This window comes from Filicampus tigris, chromosome 14 (assembly GCF_054856515.1).
Source record: "Filicampus tigris isolate MCC_2025a chromosome 14, RoL_Ftig_1.0, whole genome shotgun sequence".
NCBI lineage: Eukaryota > Metazoa > Chordata > Actinopteri > Syngnathiformes > Syngnathidae > Filicampus > Filicampus tigris.
The window spans coordinates 10162729-10178593 of NC_141230.1; the positions used below are offsets into that span (position 1 = coordinate 10162729).

Sequence of the window (15865 nt, forward strand, 5' to 3'; positions counted from 1 at the left end):
TCATCTGGACTACAGAAACGAAGAGTCCTGTGACCATCAACACTATACAAAAACACAACCACCGCTTACATCATTTGGAGTAGTTCAAAATCAGTATTTCTCCAATAAGATGACGAACATTAAACAAAATACACCATTTCCTGGAGATTGAAATATTGCCCACAGAACGGTAGGGGAATATAGCCTACTAAGTCCTTTTGCACACTCATGTACTATAGGTGGCAGTATGCACCACAGAAATGTAAAGCCGTCACTTTCGCGTAACAATGACGTTGTTTCCGTTATAGTTTCGACTGGCCTTTCTCCCTTGTTACAGCGTCGCCATCAGGTAACGAATGGCACCCGGGCTAAAATTGATCATTTTTTAATGTTAAAATTGGTTATTTGTTTGTAAGTGTTTTACATGCATTCAATTACGTGGTTCAATGTTAAACTTTCGCGGACCTGATACTGCTGATTACGAAAGCGTTGCTTGGCTAACACTAGCTAATTCCTTCTTAAGAACTTCGTCAAACCGTGTTAGTAGCGCCATTATACATTACTGTATCTTATTGTGTATTTCGGTTTATCGCACAAGTATCATGTTATTTTGAGTGGAAGCCAAATGTGACGAACAAATGGCCTCACACGGTTAACTGACAACTTAACGGCTAACAAGCTATTGTTGAGGCGTGTCCATGGTTGTCTACGGGCAGCTCATTCACACAAAGTTGTCTATAGATATAAATGTGATTGTGAATGCTTGTGTCCTGCTTTTGACATGCGGCTACAACCCATATATTACGAGCAAAAGCTGCAATGAAAAATAGGGTGGAAGACTAATATGGCACTAAATAGGGTGGAAGACTAATATGGCACTAAATACCAACGCTCCTAGTTTTACTGAACATTACAAAATGATGCTCAAGGTTTTACAATACTTAGTAGTTAAACCATCAAGTGTGTTGTTGTTGTTTTTTTTAATTTGTTTGTCTACCGTTTCATCCTCAGGTTGATACATCACAGGCAATCATGGCCACCGACATGATCGACAGCATCACAAAGGTTCTGGTGCAGTCCGCCAAACTGGTGGAGGATCAGGTAGATGCGGAGTTGACCAAATTCAATGAAATGGACGAAGATGACTTTGAGAAAATGAGGGAACGACGACTAGAGGCACTGAAGAAAGCCCAGAAACAGAAGCAGGTATGTCCTTTTCAAATGTTTAACCTTTTTATACACACATGAACTACAAGCACAGGAGAATCTTAGATTCTTCCCCCCCCCCCTCTAAAATCAACTTTTGGTATCTTTTTTTTCCATCACAAAATGAGACATCAAACTGAATGGCTCAGCTGTTCCATTGGCAGTTAGAGGAATACCTATGCTTGTATTATCGTGAATGAAGAACAGTCCGATATTCTGATCAGTCGTATTGGGGTTAATCATGTCTATGCCAAAAGTAAGACAACATTTCAGATTCACATTTGTGTCCTTCATCATTTTCTTCTATCATTTCTACATGGTAGGCAAACCTAGCATTTCCTTTTCTTATTGGTGTACTACCATCGCCCGCTGGCCTAAAGTCAGAATGAATGAATTTCTTTTGCAAATTTGAATGAATTTAATAGGAGCAAACTTGTGAACAAACCCCTACATCAGACACACGTGGCATCTGTAAAGCCTTCTATTGGAGTAGAGTTTAAATAGAAGGTGCTGTTGAAAAAGCATTGAGGGTTGGAAAAAATGGAAGAGCAATGTAATATTTACCCTGCTAATGAACACCTGCCTAAAACTGTCTGCATTTGACCAAACCCGACTGTATGTGAATATATTTAGATAAATATTTTAACCCACACACTTTTGCAGCGAGAATATGTTTGCTCCTGTTTTGTTTCTGCCATCACAGGAGTGGTTGTCTAAAGGACACGGAGAATACCGCGAAATCCCCAGTGAGAAAGAATTCTTCGGCGAGGTTAAGGAGAGCAAGAAAGTTGTGTGCCATTTCTACAGAAACACCACTTTCAGGTAAAGCCATTGTTGAATTATCTTCTCTAACGCTAGGCTATACACTGCAGGGAAAATATCACTGGTGCCGAACGAAACCCCTTCATCTCGAAACCATCACTTTTCAGGAAATCAACTAAAATGTCCTGTCTTGTGCAGTTATTTACATGTAATTTGGGCTGCGCATACAAATTGGTTCATGTGGTCCGTCAGTGTAAACAACACAGATACATCATATAGTGTCACTTAACCCATTAAGGCCTAAAGTGCCTGGCAAAACATTTCTCAAAACCCCAAGTGGCGACTTTACATTCACTCTCTAAAACCTGAAGTTTTCCCAGGAATTGAACGCTTACAAAATAATTGATATCTCAGCCCCTGTAGCAGATAGAAACATAATTCCAAAAGAATTTGACAGCTTAGACATGTGGCTTTCACACAGGCGTGCGGTTATTATTATTTACAGTTTCAATCAAAAATGTAAACATAAAGTGTCTGTGCAAGGTTAGCACTATTTTTAATTTTAAAAATTGAGTGGTAATTGCCATCCTCTATTCTGTTGCAATGCCGTCAATATTGTTATTGTATCACGTTCGACTGGTTCCAGTGGTTCAATATCCACAAGCGTGCCACCTTTCTCACTACAGTTACTTATTTAGAGCAGAAAAGAAAAGAAAATGACGTATACACTCTCCCGGCTCTCGTGGTAGAAACGCGGTTATGTGCTCCCTGGACTTAATGGGTTTAAAATGTACAGTGGTACCTCTACTTATGAAATTAATTGGTTCTGGAAGAAATTTCTTAAGTAGAACAATTTGTAAGTAGATGTTTTCCATGTAAATGCCCTAATACGTTCCAAGGCCCCCAATATTCAAACATAAATGTTTTATAAAGCATAAAAATCAAAACATGTAACAGATATGTTACAATTAGATGTTTGCACAATAAATGAGAGTTGTGGATAAAGAATAAAAATGATGGTCGTTTACCTTTTAATTGCTGTCCTCATCGCTTTTTGCCCTCTTTGTTTCATGTTCTCTCTCAGAAGTGGTTTTTGCCTGGTGTTTTGTAAAGAACTGATTTAGTAACGTGGTGGCTGTCGATACATTACGGTCATATTCTTTAGCGAGATAAACCAAACGCATTCCCTTTTCATACATTTCTATTATCTCTTGCTTTGTTTGTATGGACAAAAAACGATTTTCTCCTTTTTTTTTTTTCTTTTCCTCGTTTCTAATTCATGTAAAACTATCCGAACACCTCATGGTCCGAGGGGCGAATGACGAGGACGCTGCATAGACATATCTATCACATATATATCCATCTACCTGTCTATCTACACACATAGACACATACGGTAGAGGTCCCTCTTAGCCAATGGGATGCCAGGAAGATGCTAGGTAATAGCCAATGGCAGAGCAGCTATGAGTATGTTGTGTTCACGAAACTCTGGAGCTGCGAGTAACAGCCCACACTTTTACCTTTCGTATCCTGAAATTTCTTTCGTAACAAGAGGCAAATTTTTCCTGTTGATACGTTTCGAAACTTGAAAATTTTATATGAAGAGACGTTCGTAAGTAGAGGTACCCCTACAGGGAAATGGAAAACTAAATTGGGTATAGACATTTATTTAGAAATGGGCACTTGGATCTGCAGTGTGAATGTAGCTTACGCCAATAAGACTGTGAATTGCATTGTAGCAAAAAATGGTTAAGGTCCCATGCCATCAAAATCCACTTTTTTCCCACCGTTTTATGCGTAGCATCAATGGTCGAAAGTTTAGCGATAAAGGATAAAAGGCTTGCAAAACAAGTGGCTCAGATTTTGACTCATTCATTACCACATGGATTTTGATGTCATGGCACCTTTAAAAGTGCAGCTTTCATTCAAATATCTTCTATAATGTGTCGTGCACCATAAGTAGAGGCAGCTGATTTATATCGCATATATACATGCAGATGTCAGATCGTGGACAAACACTTGGCCGTCCTGGCAAAGAAGCACGTCGAGACGAAATTCATCAAACTCTGCGTGGAGAAGGCGCCCTTCCTGGCCGAACGGCTGCGAATCAAGGTCATCCCCACCCTGGCGTTGCTCATCGACGGCAAGTCGAAGGACTACGTGGTCGGCTTTAGCGACCTGGGGAACACCGACGAGTTCAGCACTGAGATGCTGGAATGGCGACTGGGCTGCGCCGACGTTATTAACTACAGGTACGTTCTCTGTGGAGATGCAGATGTGGAGAGTCATTCAATACAGCGGCCATTTCTTTTGAAGGATTACTGACTACCGTGTAGTGTAGCTATTGTATGTCTTATGTTTGTGCAAATGCTAAGACAAAAGTATTCACACTCTTCCCGGTGCACTTTGAAAATAGTACATTGCAATAGTACTTTTTTTTTTTTTTTTTACTGCTGTAAATTTTATTTTTTGTAATTACTGTCAGATGCCAATATATTTTTTCCAGAGCTGGGCACGTGACCATCTTTTGCCGGTCCGGCCGCGACCCTCCACCCTTGACCTGGGTACCTTTTCGGCCGCGACCCTCTGGACATATGATTGACGTAGCTGCGGGAGGGACGCTAACGGCAGAGGCTTTTTAAAGATCATTAGCTTGCTAATTTACTATTCGAACCCGCTGTGGACACGCTTCAAATGCGCCAGTAGTACTTACCCAACTGCGTGCTTACTTGCATTGCGAGCCCCGGGGTTGGATTTGTCGTATTGTATAATTATTTGGGTTCAATAGACGGCCAGAAGTCGCAATCAAGTTACTTATTTATTTTGCACACTTCCCCTCCTTCCCAGCCTTCAAAATAAAAGCGTACCAGCAAACCACTATACAATGCAGGTTTGCTATGGCGTAGTTCCGGAAGTAGGGAACGCCAGAAAAAGTGCATCTACTCCACCTTGATGTGGTAGCGTCTGAATATACTCGTGGACACAAATTGTTTTGAAACAAGTCGGGGGGCGTCGCTTTAAAAAGACAGCGACAACAATGGATATCGTGCCTGCTACAACCATAAAGAGACCGAGATGACTAGACGATGCATTTAATTTTATTGCGAAAACAATCTTGAAGATGGCGGCTAAGGGGGAACGTGGGTGAGTAGGTTGTTTAGTAATGTTTACTTTGCAGCAGCAGCAACCAGCTGCGTGGTGCATCCGTCTCCGTGTGGGAAACTGTATGTCATCGCAACATGTGAGACAGCAACGTGCGCTCAAGCGTGTTTGTATTTCCTTATCGTCACATCACGTAACCCGCGCCTCCCACCTGCAACTGGGGCATACCATTACAAGAGGGGGCAGGGGGGCAATACCACAATCCCTATAACAGCAGTTGTCGCGCAGACGCGGGAGTAGAAAAAAGCCTAAAAAGAAGCCTTTCACCGAGTAGGCTGAGATGATTTTTGGCCGCCTCGCGAGCACGTCACACGCATGAGGGCCGATTAGTGGGCCGGACTAAAATCAACTTCCAGCCATGCTTAGTCCAGCCATTTTTTAAAATGGGTCACTCCCCACCCCTCCGCCCCAAAAATGGGCTCCGACTGAGCCGGAGGGTCCGACCGGTCTAGCCCTGGGATGGACTGCCCAGCTCTGATTTTTTCATTATATGAATAATTGTAACTGTCTGCTGATTGGTGTGGTTGGAATCACATGGTTCTACTGCTTCGTCACGAAGCGTATGGCATCTATTTTAACGGTCACCAAAAATGGTTCCTTGCAATAAAGTGCAATAGTATTTTATTTTTTAGCTTGCTTTTTATTTTAATGACATATGATATTTCCTCAACGCATTTTCTTCACTTTTATTTCCCATAGCGGTAACCTGATGGAGCCACCCACATCCACACAGAAGCCCCACTCCAGGTTCACCAAAGTGGAGAAGAAGACCATCAGGGGCCGGGGCTACGACACAGATTCTGATGACGACGACTGAGGGATACTGACAGCCATCTTGGTTTCTCTCTCTGGGCTACCTCGTTTATAATGTCTCTCAGCCAGCCCTCTTTTTTTTTTTTTTCGTAATCACTGTGCCATTTAGCATTTGTTCATATGTTTTCATAATAAGTAAAGAAATTACTCAAAATCAGATTATGTCATACTTAACTGGGGCCTCGCTAATCAGAGTGTTTAGGATTCTTATACCATGTACCGCGCAATTCAAACCAAATATGGTCAACGTAAAGAACTACTGCATGAATATTAATGTGCTAGGCCGGCCAATGCTTTGTGAAGGGCGACTCATGACATTAATACTTAACACAGTGCAAACGAGGAAGGGAATACTGTTTAGTGACCTTGGCAGTGTAAAAACAGGAAAAATTAAAAACTGGAGAAATAAAAAAAAAACTGTTTTTTTTTTTTTAAGTTTGGACTTGAAAGTAGATGCCAATGTGATTTTGCAATGAAAACACTTAATCCCCGAAATGCACTTTGAATGGCATTAACGCCATCATTTAAAAAGGACATACCAGTACTGTATATCTGGCTGCAATTCACAACCTCACCAACTGCAGTGCTAAATTTCCTTGTCTCCAAAATGTGCAAACACATAGGTAAAAATGACCTTAAATTCATGTCTTTGTTCACCGAGTTGTTTTTGTTTTTGTTAGGTGACGTACTTTGCACAGGAACCTGCAGTTGCATCTTTCGGCCCCATTTTGATTTTAGAGCTTGGTAAGTGAGGTCCATGCTTTGTACCATTCATAGTCTACCATGAATGTCTAATTAATACTTCTTGATATCAGGCCTTTAAGATTGATGCGTATGAGTAGAAATATATTTAATTTAGAAATGTGTTTTTACTACATGAAAAACTAAATTAATTAAAAAATGTATATAAAGCTGTGGAAGTACTCAGTACTGTGAAGCGAATTAATGTTAACGCCAATCAGAGCCCTTTAAGTTCATATTTGATGGATGGATTGACTTTTGGCTCTTGTCCTGTACAACACAATTTTGGGGTATGTAAAAAAAAAAAAAAAAAAACAGTTGACCAGTGTATAATTGTAGTGTATTTTTTTCTCGTCATATCAAATTGTACTGCAACACAGAAAATACCTAGCATCTAATGCAAACAAATAAGGGCATTAAAAAAAACATCCAGTGATATCATAATTGATGGCAATATTTTTCAAGAAAGTCATTGAATTAAATATTTAAAATACTGTACATTTCTCAAAATCTGTTGGATATTTAATAAGAAATGTTTGACTACTGAAACAATTTGAATTACCATATATCTAATTCTAGGGAACCTAATCTAATATGAAAATGTCATATATTATTGTAATCAGCATTATTGGAATCAATTTAGGCTCAGTAGTCTCCCAAAATTCAAAGGAAATATCCTTTGATTAACTAGCCATCATAACTAAATCCCTGTTGATAAAGCAAATTCGCACATGGTGGGGTTCATATATTTTTTTATTTATATTTGTGGTTATGAGTTAGAAATTAATTTGCCGTTCAAACGGGGTCACCATCGAGGTGCAGTTTGACTGACAGCTGCAATACAAGAAATACAAAAAAGTGTGATGTGTTCTATGCATCCACCAGTTTGATGGATGGAAGAAAACACGGAACAGTGTGCTGTATGTGTGAACGCTTTAAGACTCTGTGTCCTTGGCTTGGAGTGATGTGAGCAGGCGTCGAACAATCAGCTCTCCTTTGCTGTTGATATAGGTGTCAGCCATGTCCTCCTCGGTGGGGAGCCCATACGGTGTCCTCAGCGGCTCAATCCTGAAAAAACGCAGGTCGAGATATATATACATATATAAGAAAATAAGGATTTTAAAAAAATTAATATAAAAAAGCACTAATAAGTCCAACTGTAGGGCAGCTACTAAAGTAAAAGTAATAATTTCACTGAAAAATTAGCATTTCATACCTAACAAGATGTTTGATGCGCGTGAGTTTGCTGTTGACCGAAGATATGTTCTTGTGGATTACAGGCATGTGTGCCTGTATGACAATGACAACGCCGTTAAGGTCCACCGTCCACATCTAATTTGCTGTCGGTTGTCGTCTGGAGAGTAGACTCACCTTTTGGAGGCCCAGGTGCTTCACCGTGTCTTTCTCCCAGTATGGCCTTCTCATCGTGCTTTTCACTCGCGTCACTATGTGGAGTTTGTGAGGCTGCTCGGGGTCACCGCCGTATTTCTCATGTTCCTTCGACCGCTCTTCAAAGAGCTATTAGGACAAGACACGGAGAAGATTGTGAGCACTACAAAGCAGACAGAATGTTAAAATGGGAACAAAACTGTGTTTACCTCTCGCGGAATTCTTGCTTTGGTAAACTTGCTGCGTCCAAACCAAAGACAACGTGAAAGTCCTGTCAGGACCTGTCATAACATCAACATATACAGTTTATAAACTAATGACAAAGAACACACAAGACAAACATGAATCAAAAAGTCATTTACAGAGAAATCATATTTTACATTCACATCCCAATAAATTTTAATCCCCATCTCATTTTGGGCCCAGACTGTTAGTTTGAGAAACTATGGTTTACAGAAAGGCATTAACTCTAGTGCCACCCTCTGTTGTACATTATTCACCCCAAAAAATTGGTGATCATTTTGGCTTTAATTAAATGTTATTGTTAGATTTTTTTTTTTTGTTACCTAACTCAATATAGCATACCATCGATGATGGATACCCTTATTTCACACTACATGCAAACTTTATACTCTCATTCGTTGATGCCCACGTCACTCACCAGGCCAAGCCTCATCATTTAAAGCTAAACACACTCAGATTCCAGTAGGAAGTGAAGATGGAAAACCAGTGGACAAAAACTAATACCTGCACCTCACATGCACATTATTGTTTTTAATAATCCCAAATAAATTTTTATCTGATTACTCAGTATTAATAAGCGTACTAATAGATACGCTAGAATAATGGATTTTTTAAAATATCCCATTGCTACAGTCCTGCAATTTTTACTCTTAAATGTCTTTCATACTCTGTTACTGTATTTTGGACCTGCTGTATACCTTGGTCCAAACACAAATGTCACATATCACTACTTTTCCTCTAAACAATATACTGACATTACAGAATGCATGGTTGTACACTGGAATGGCAGAGAGATTAAACACTGGTTTGAAACCAGTAGGTTTAATAGCTAACTGAGGTGGCCAGAGGGTATTTGGAACTACAGTACATTTAAAAAAATAAATAAAAATAGGGATGCATGGATACTGTAACGCTGTATTCGTACTGTCGATGGCTGTCTTTGTTTTTGTATAATTTTGTCAGCTAGATATCAAGTTTTAGCTATTTTATAAGGCACTATACATCTCCATTTTCATCATTTCGTACCAACTAACTGACAGGAAAGACATTTTAATTAAAAAAAACACAGTAGAATAGTATCTATTAAGTTAAGTTCTTACCTTGACGGGTGACGACTTTAAACCGAATACAGACATTTTAGTAGCTCATTACATCCATTCAATGTTATCTGACCGAAATGCAGGACAAGGTTAATGCACCAGAAATCGCGTTAAAACATGCACACTCAATCCAACGTTCTTAAAACATAGAGCGAATATCTAAATAATATTATACAGATCCGTGATGTAATATTGGGCAAAATATTAATATTACTAAACGAGAAAAAATGCTTTGGGACAGCTAAGAGAAACAAGTGACTGGGTCCTCCATTGCGCCGTGCCCGGAACAGGAAATACGTCAAATGACATACGCGTTAAAAAAAGTGTGTGTCTGTAAAATGGTCAAGAATGCCAGCATATTCTATTCTACAAAACTGAAAAAAAAGACTATTTAGTATTTATGGCTTCAAATGGATCTTTTGATATGTGGTAGAGTGTTCTTAACCAATCCGAAGGGTTGTCAGTTTATCGTGCTCCTTCTCTAATGTGCATGGCGCGTTAAAGATACACTTCGATGATCTTAACATTGGCACTTATATAATAGGTTTGCATGTAAAAATCACATCAGTACTAAAATATTGCCCCCAAAAGACTCTAGTGATTTAAGGGCTTTTTTTGTGATTAGATTTACGACAAATTGGCCCGCCCAATTTTGAGGCTCGGCTTGTTATTTTTTGGTCTCAGCGGTCGTGTTTCGTGTTTGTTCTCATTGCTATTGTTTTGACAAATAATGTTGTTGAATTATGTGAAAAAAAAGTGTGCCCGTGTGTGAGAATGCGCGCGTGCGTGCGTGTGGTTGTGTATCCTCTTTCTCTTACGCTTCCTGGGGACATATTTTGTTGACGCACCCATAGAGAACAGAAGAATTCCCCCGTACATAATTTGGTGACGTACCCATAGCGAATATTTTATGACAGTTGCGCTCGCTATTTGATTTAGCGCTGTATACACAGTACAAAACAAAATGTAACCGTGTGTTTTGTATTGTGTACTATTTTCATGGCTCACATCTAACTGGCGGAATTAAGCAGCCATTACGTTTCCCACGGACGTGTATTGGTAGCGTCCTCATAGGGAACTAATCTGAACTGAACCGAACCTCTGTCGCTTATGCTGCCACTGATATACCACCCTCGTCTACTGTTAACTTCTAAACTCTCTTAAATCGTGACGCCACATTTGGCAAACATGACCCAAACTCACCTGCCAGGTATGGAGTCGTCCGCCATCTCTGTACTGAAGCGGGCGGTGGACTTGGACCAGAACGGCCGCTTCTTGGAGTCTCTCGTCTGCTACCAAGAGGGCATTCAGCTACTCATTGACGTCCAAAAAGGTCCCCCACACACGTCTCGCTCCCCTTATTCAAATTGCATTCACACCAGTGTATGTACTGCACTACAATGTTGTCTGTCTCGCCAGCAGCAGTAAAAGATCACTCGAAGAGAGGACACTACAGGGAAAAGATAAAAGGCTATATGGACAGAGCAGAACAAATCAAAGTTCATGTGAACAAGATGAAAGAAGGTAATCATAAAACGACAAACGGTCGGCACTTATAACGCGTTATTCACACAATATGTTTCCCAAAGCGGTTTAAAATGATAGTGGACAGATCATTCATAATGTAGTACATCCTTGTTTGTGCCTCTTCGTATGAGTGATGTTCGACAGATTGGATGCAATGTCAATTTTGTGCCCAAAAATACAGTAATAATTCATTCTGATCAGTGTTGCCACAGTTACCTTGAAAAATAACTTTCTTTACTGATTACGTGCTTTAAAAACTAAGTTAGAATACAAGGTACTTTAATAGTGACATTATGTAGATACAGACACACCTGTTTAACATAAAAATGACACACAGTTTTACCACTTAATTGGAAGTGTGATTTTAACTACCTTTTTGACTTATCATACTTATTTTAATTATTTAAAAAAAAAGAGTCTTCAGGATTCAACTTAACATAAATTTGCTACTTGTTTTTAATTAAATAAAACCGTTTTTGTCTTCACTTAGAAATTCATGAAAGAAAATCTGAAATAAAGAACCGCCTTTTTTTACTTAACATATTTAAAAACTATTAATGTTCTAATGGCAAAACTCAACAATTATATATTATTTATAAATCTAACAAATGTGGGGACTTCCTGCAGTAACACAATCTGGTGCGACTTTGAATGCATACTGCCCTGTGATTTATTTATTTATTTTTAATATGTAGGTTATTGAAGCTACATAGGTAACACTCTGTCGCAGCACAGAGTTTGCAACAAATCTCAATATTTTTTATTTTAGCTGACACACATTGAAAATAGTGACTGTACTTCTCTCTTGAAACTTCATCTTGCTGTTTATGGACATGTGAGTCGTCAATGCACTGAACACAATGTCACTCCCTCAGACGGAAATTATCTTTTTGCTTGAAGTCTACTGTGATAGGTTCCGGCTCGCTGCGACTATGAACAGGATAAGCGTTATAGAACAATGGCTGGCTGTGATTTAATGGGTGGATGGTTTGATTGTTGCATCATTTTTTGGCCTCTCTCTCTGTGTTCTCAGAGGGAAAGTACCACGAGCAGATAAGGATAGAGGAGGATGCCGTAGGTTACAGCTACGAATCCATCTTCAAGCCGTACATCAGCGATGCTCTCTCAGAAGTCTGGGTGGAGGACCCCTACATACGACACACTCACCAGGTTAGAACAATGAATGTACATGGATGCATCTGTATGCCTTTTTATGCAAGAGCAGTGTTGCTGAGCAATAGGTTTGAACAACAGCTTTTTTTCAGACCAGTATCTATTAAATTTGATATTTGCTGCCATCATGGTGCAGAGGAATTATGTTAAAATGAATTGAGTCAAGTCAAATTTATTCACAGCTCTTGCCCACAGTTAACAAATATTAACCATATCCCCTGACCTAAACTCCCAGAAGGGCAAGGATAAAACAAATACAAATACATTGTGGGGAAAAAGAGAAACCTTGATAAGGGGCCAAAAATAGGGGAATCCCTTTTCCAGGATGCCCAGACCTCAATGAATGCCGAGTGGGTATCATTTCACACAAAATGTTGCTTTAGAATGAGGACGCCTTCTGAGAAGTGGGTCCTCAAAACCCATCCCGGTTGGTCAATGAGGAAATTTCCAGAGCAGTGCCTCCGCAGAGGTGGTCCACCTCAGATCTTGTCCAGATCAGTCGGTGCAGAATCCTTACAACGACATCCAATTGGGTCATCGTCACATAGCCCCCCTCTCCAAGCCAGGAAGGAGGAGGAAAGAGAAAAACGAAGAGGCAGTCAAGCTGGCCAACATGTAGTTCAACTAAATGTAAGAGTATACAAATAAGCGCCCCCCTCTCCAAGCCAGGAAGGAGGAGGAAAGAGAAAAACGAAGAGGCAGTCAAGCAGGCCAACATGTAGTTCAACTAAATGTAAGAGTATACAAATAAGCCTAAAGTCGAGTTTTAAACATTTCTACTAGTTGAGGTGCTTCATTGGAACAAAAGTAGTGCTTTCCCACTATCTTGTACCAGCTTGGTGGTATGTTGAAGTTAGTTTAGGAGCTTTGTTAAAGCTGTGTCATATGTCAGTTTTTGTTGATTATGGCGTCGCCATGTGGACAAAAGTGGCAGTGTTTTGACCATAATCAACCACATTCCCCATCTGCGCCAGCGCGTAGTGTCGTGAAATCCTGAGCTCTCGCTGGCCTGCAAGTTGGACTGAATTGCATTTCTTTTTCCAGTGGCTGAGTGATAGATGAATAGCGATGAGGTAATGAATCTAGTTTTGTTTGAACGATACTTTTGTTTTGGGGATTCTGCCATGACACCAGTAATAGCCCGTAGATGTTCAAATCGACTTCCGTCCTTATAGAGAAAGGAGGAAGTGACTATGCCATAAAGCAATTCAGGACATTTGTATTTTTTTTGTGTGCCAGGGTTGCTTCCATCCTCCTCAAAGTTGCTTAGTGCCTGTAAAAACGATACAGACACCTCCAGGGCTTGACAAAAGTCCCATTCAACTACTTTGTACGTCAATGTTTTATCAAAAGAGTTGTGAAAATGTTTTATTAAGGTTGATTTCCTGCCCACTGCTGCTTTAAGACAGAAGTAGTGCGTTTCTATAAGCAAATTACAAACCTTTTGAGTTTTGATACCCATTAATTACTTGAAAATGGTTAGTATTCACAGAAAGATTCTATTGCAATCTTGGTGCCAAGGAACTGTGTGAGTTGAGGGCCTTAGACAAAAGTAGTGCTTTGTCACTGGGTAATTATGAACCTTTTTGGGGCGTCAATTACAGATTTTCCCTGTTTGTGGAAGGGCTCCCTTCCTAGTCACTGTACTTGCTCTGCAGGTACAGTATTATTTATTGTGATGGCTCTAAACTTGAAATGCAGTCAGACTGAACAAGGTTTGAGAAGTGACAGAGAAAAGAGCGAACCGAACAAAAACAACAGATAACAAGAGGAGTATAAACACATATCATCGCTGTCCTGTGAAAAACCTGCATGTCCATTTTCGGCGTCTTTTTTGATTTTCACATTAATGGGATGTCTGTAATGCGGAAACCCCATTAATGTAAAAATAAAAAAATGGGGGAGGAAAGGACAATGCGTGTTTTTCATAGGACAGTGACGATGTATGGCAACAGTCACATTGTTGGAGCTTATTAGATTTTCCTGGGGTTCCCAATATTTTTTATATTGAACACAAGTCATATTTTTATGCATGACAGCTGTACAACTTCTTGAGGTTCTGCGAGATGCTACTCAAAGCGGCATCCACGGTGAAGACGATCCATCTCCTCACGTCACCAGATGACGTAAGTTTCTGGGGTTTTTTTTTCACCCAGTAAGGTTTCACACCACCTTTAGTTAACCCCCCAAAAACACTCTAATAAACACCCCTCCCCCGCTCATAAAGAAAAACAGGCAGTAGTGTAATTACAGTATACCAGTTTATAGATGCTAGTGTTCATACACAGATTTCAAAATATTCCAGTAAAGACACATCCCCACCTGCAGTGCATGAATAATCATTGAAATTCAGTTCTGGGATTAATCTGCCGCCATTAATGTGCGTTGTTTGGCAGGCGGATGTTGGCCAACAGACAAGTTCGATGGCTGAGCTGAAGCAGAGCCTCAGTGCTCACGGCATCGCTCTGGACCTGCAGTACTCCACCACCATCCATGACAGAGAGATCAGGTACTACAACAAGCCTCACGCACACACACATCAGCAGTAGTGTGAAGGAAAACTGCACAATGTGACCATGGCAAGAAATCATTCCAAGGGGAAGTCAAATCAAAAATGTTCTTTACAAAAATATGTTCTATGTGGCCCCACTAGTCTCAACACGGTATTCTGATTAATATTGTGTTTGTTGAAGATGAATTGAGCAGCTCCATTGCATGGTGCAGCCATTTTGTCACTATCTGTCAACTGGAAATGACATCACAGTTGCTCAGGGCTCAGGTAATGACCCAGGTAATTGACCAATCAGGGGTCACCACTTTTCTGAGTTTGGTCATGTGACGTTCGCAAGCTGAGCAATAATTAATTTGTGTACTATGGTTCTCATCACATTTTTCTGGTTTACCATCATTCCGTACTCGTGAAATTACAAAAGGAAATGTCAATCACCGATCATAATCAAGGTGAAATGATTGTAGGTTTGACAACGGTTGGATTATCAAGATCGGAAGAGGGCTGGACTACTTCAAGAGACCAAAAGTGAGATACGATCAACATTTTATTGTTTTGATTTCAGATTTGTCTTGTATGTTCTCATGTGTTCTTGTGATAACCCACAGGGACGGTTCTCGATTGGATACTGTGACTATGACCTCAGGCAGTGCCACAAGACCACAGTAGACATTTTCCATACAAAACACACCAAAACCATATGAGACACACACAGCCAATTACATTTAACGACATGTTGTATCATTGACTTGCACAAATACGCATATTTTTGTTTTTTACTGTTACAATATATTGTAAAACATTCATGATAGTAATTTAATGAAGCGGAACTTTTTACATTTGTATATAAATGACTGTGATCAGGGTGCCTTTTTAAAAAGAAATAATGAACGGTGGAGCTTGGTTGGGGAAATAATTGTAATAACAGATCTTTATAATAGTTTGCTGTATCTTGCTCCTTTCTTGTTTGTCATAATTACTTTTTCATTGACAAAACACGTACGCAATTCAGTCCAGTCATAAATGCAACTAATTTATCTACAGATACAGTGTGGTATTTTTACGGTACTTTTCCAAATTCTTTTTACACAGTGGTCGGGAAATGAGTCTTACAATTAATTGGAATCATGCCTCTAAAGTAGACACATGATGTGCACAAACTCTGCTTTGTACACATTGTAATACTTAAAGAAAAGTCAACCCAGTCAAACGGGTGCATTTTGCTGCTTAACTCATGTTTCATATTAACCATATTGCCTTG

The 15865-nt window shown here is 39.8% G+C and overlaps 3 protein-coding genes across 8 annotated transcripts; 2 read left to right on the forward strand and 1 right to left on the reverse strand.

Moving 5' to 3' along the window:
• The first annotated feature begins 223 nt into the window (after positions 1–223).
• Positions 224–6079, forward strand: txndc9 (thioredoxin domain containing 9). Of its 2 annotated transcripts, none has more exons than XM_086052024.1 (5): positions 224–328; positions 991–1185; positions 1889–2007; positions 3945–4199; positions 5809–6079. In XM_086052024.1, exons 1-5 carry the CDS (start codon positions 227–229, stop codon positions 5924–5926), a joined length of 789 nt encoding a protein of 262 aa, XP_085908150.1. In that variant the 5' UTR covers positions 224–226; the 3' UTR covers positions 5927–6079. The 2 variants fall into 2 exon arrangements, with proteins under 2 accessions (XP_085908150.1, XP_085908151.1); XM_086052025.1 differs by lacking the exon at positions 224–328 and adding an exon at positions 381–516.
• A 158-nt stretch (positions 6080–6237) lies between these two features.
• On the forward strand, positions 6238–15647 carry mitd1 (MIT, microtubule interacting and transport, domain containing 1). Of its 5 annotated transcripts, XM_086052029.1 has the most exons (9): positions 6238–6666; positions 7944–8049; positions 10606–10728; positions 10818–10919; positions 11956–12092; positions 14135–14221; positions 14492–14604; positions 15072–15132; positions 15213–15647. In XM_086052029.1, exons 3-9 carry the CDS (start codon positions 10608–10610, stop codon positions 15306–15308), a joined length of 717 nt encoding a protein of 238 aa, XP_085908155.1. In that variant the 5' UTR covers positions 6238–6666; positions 7944–8049; positions 10606–10607; the 3' UTR covers positions 15309–15647. The 5 variants fall into 5 exon arrangements, with proteins under 5 accessions (XP_085908155.1, XP_085908156.1, XP_085908154.1 ...); XM_086052030.1 differs by lacking the exon at positions 7944–8049; XM_086052028.1 differs by lacking the exons at positions 6238–6666; positions 7944–8049 and adding an exon at positions 9791–9824.
• On the reverse strand, positions 7399–9699 carry mrpl30 (mitochondrial ribosomal protein L30). The gene is made up of 5 exons (XM_086052032.1): positions 9396–9699; positions 8262–8333; positions 8035–8181; positions 7880–7953; positions 7399–7731 (listed from the first exon to the last, which is right to left on the reverse strand). Exons 1-5 carry the CDS (start codon positions 9429–9431, stop codon positions 7599–7601), a joined length of 462 nt encoding a protein of 153 aa, XP_085908158.1. The 5' UTR covers positions 9432–9699; the 3' UTR covers positions 7399–7598.
• Positions 15648–15865: the final 218 nt, after the last annotated feature.

Excerpts from the sequence above, each read along its gene's own strand:
- mrpl30 (XM_086052032.1), bottom strand. The coding sequence starts at position 9,431 with ATGTCTGTATTCGGTTTAAAGTCGTCACCCGTCAAG. Across the intron at positions 7,954-8,034 it reads AGCACCTGGGCCTCCAAAAG|GCACACATGCCTGTAATCCA; the intron begins GTGAGTCTACTC and ends ATTGTCATACAG. Across the intron at positions 7,732-7,879 it reads CGCATCAAACATCTTGTTAG|GATTGAGCCGCTGAGGACAC; the intron begins GTATGAAATGCT and ends GCGTTTTTTCAG.
- mitd1 (XM_086052026.1), top strand. The coding sequence starts at position 10,584 with ATGACCCAAACTCACCTGCCAGGTATGGAGTCGTCCGCCATCTCTGTA. Across the intron at positions 10,729-10,817 it reads ACTCATTGACGTCCAAAAAG|CAGTAAAAGATCACTCGAAG; the intron begins GTCCCCCACACA and ends TCTCGCCAGCAG. Across the intron at positions 12,093-14,134 it reads ACATACGACACACTCACCAG|CTGTACAACTTCTTGAGGTT; the intron begins GTTAGAACAATG and ends TATGCATGACAG.
- txndc9 (XM_086052024.1), top strand. The coding sequence starts at position 227 with ATGCACCACAGAAATGTAAAGCCGTCACTTTCGCGTAACAATGACGTT. Across the intron at positions 329-990 it reads TGTTACAGCGTCGCCATCAG|GTTGATACATCACAGGCAAT; the intron begins GTAACGAATGGC and ends TTTCATCCTCAG. Across the intron at positions 2,008-3,944 it reads TACAGAAACACCACTTTCAG|ATGTCAGATCGTGGACAAAC; the intron begins GTAAAGCCATTG and ends ATATACATGCAG.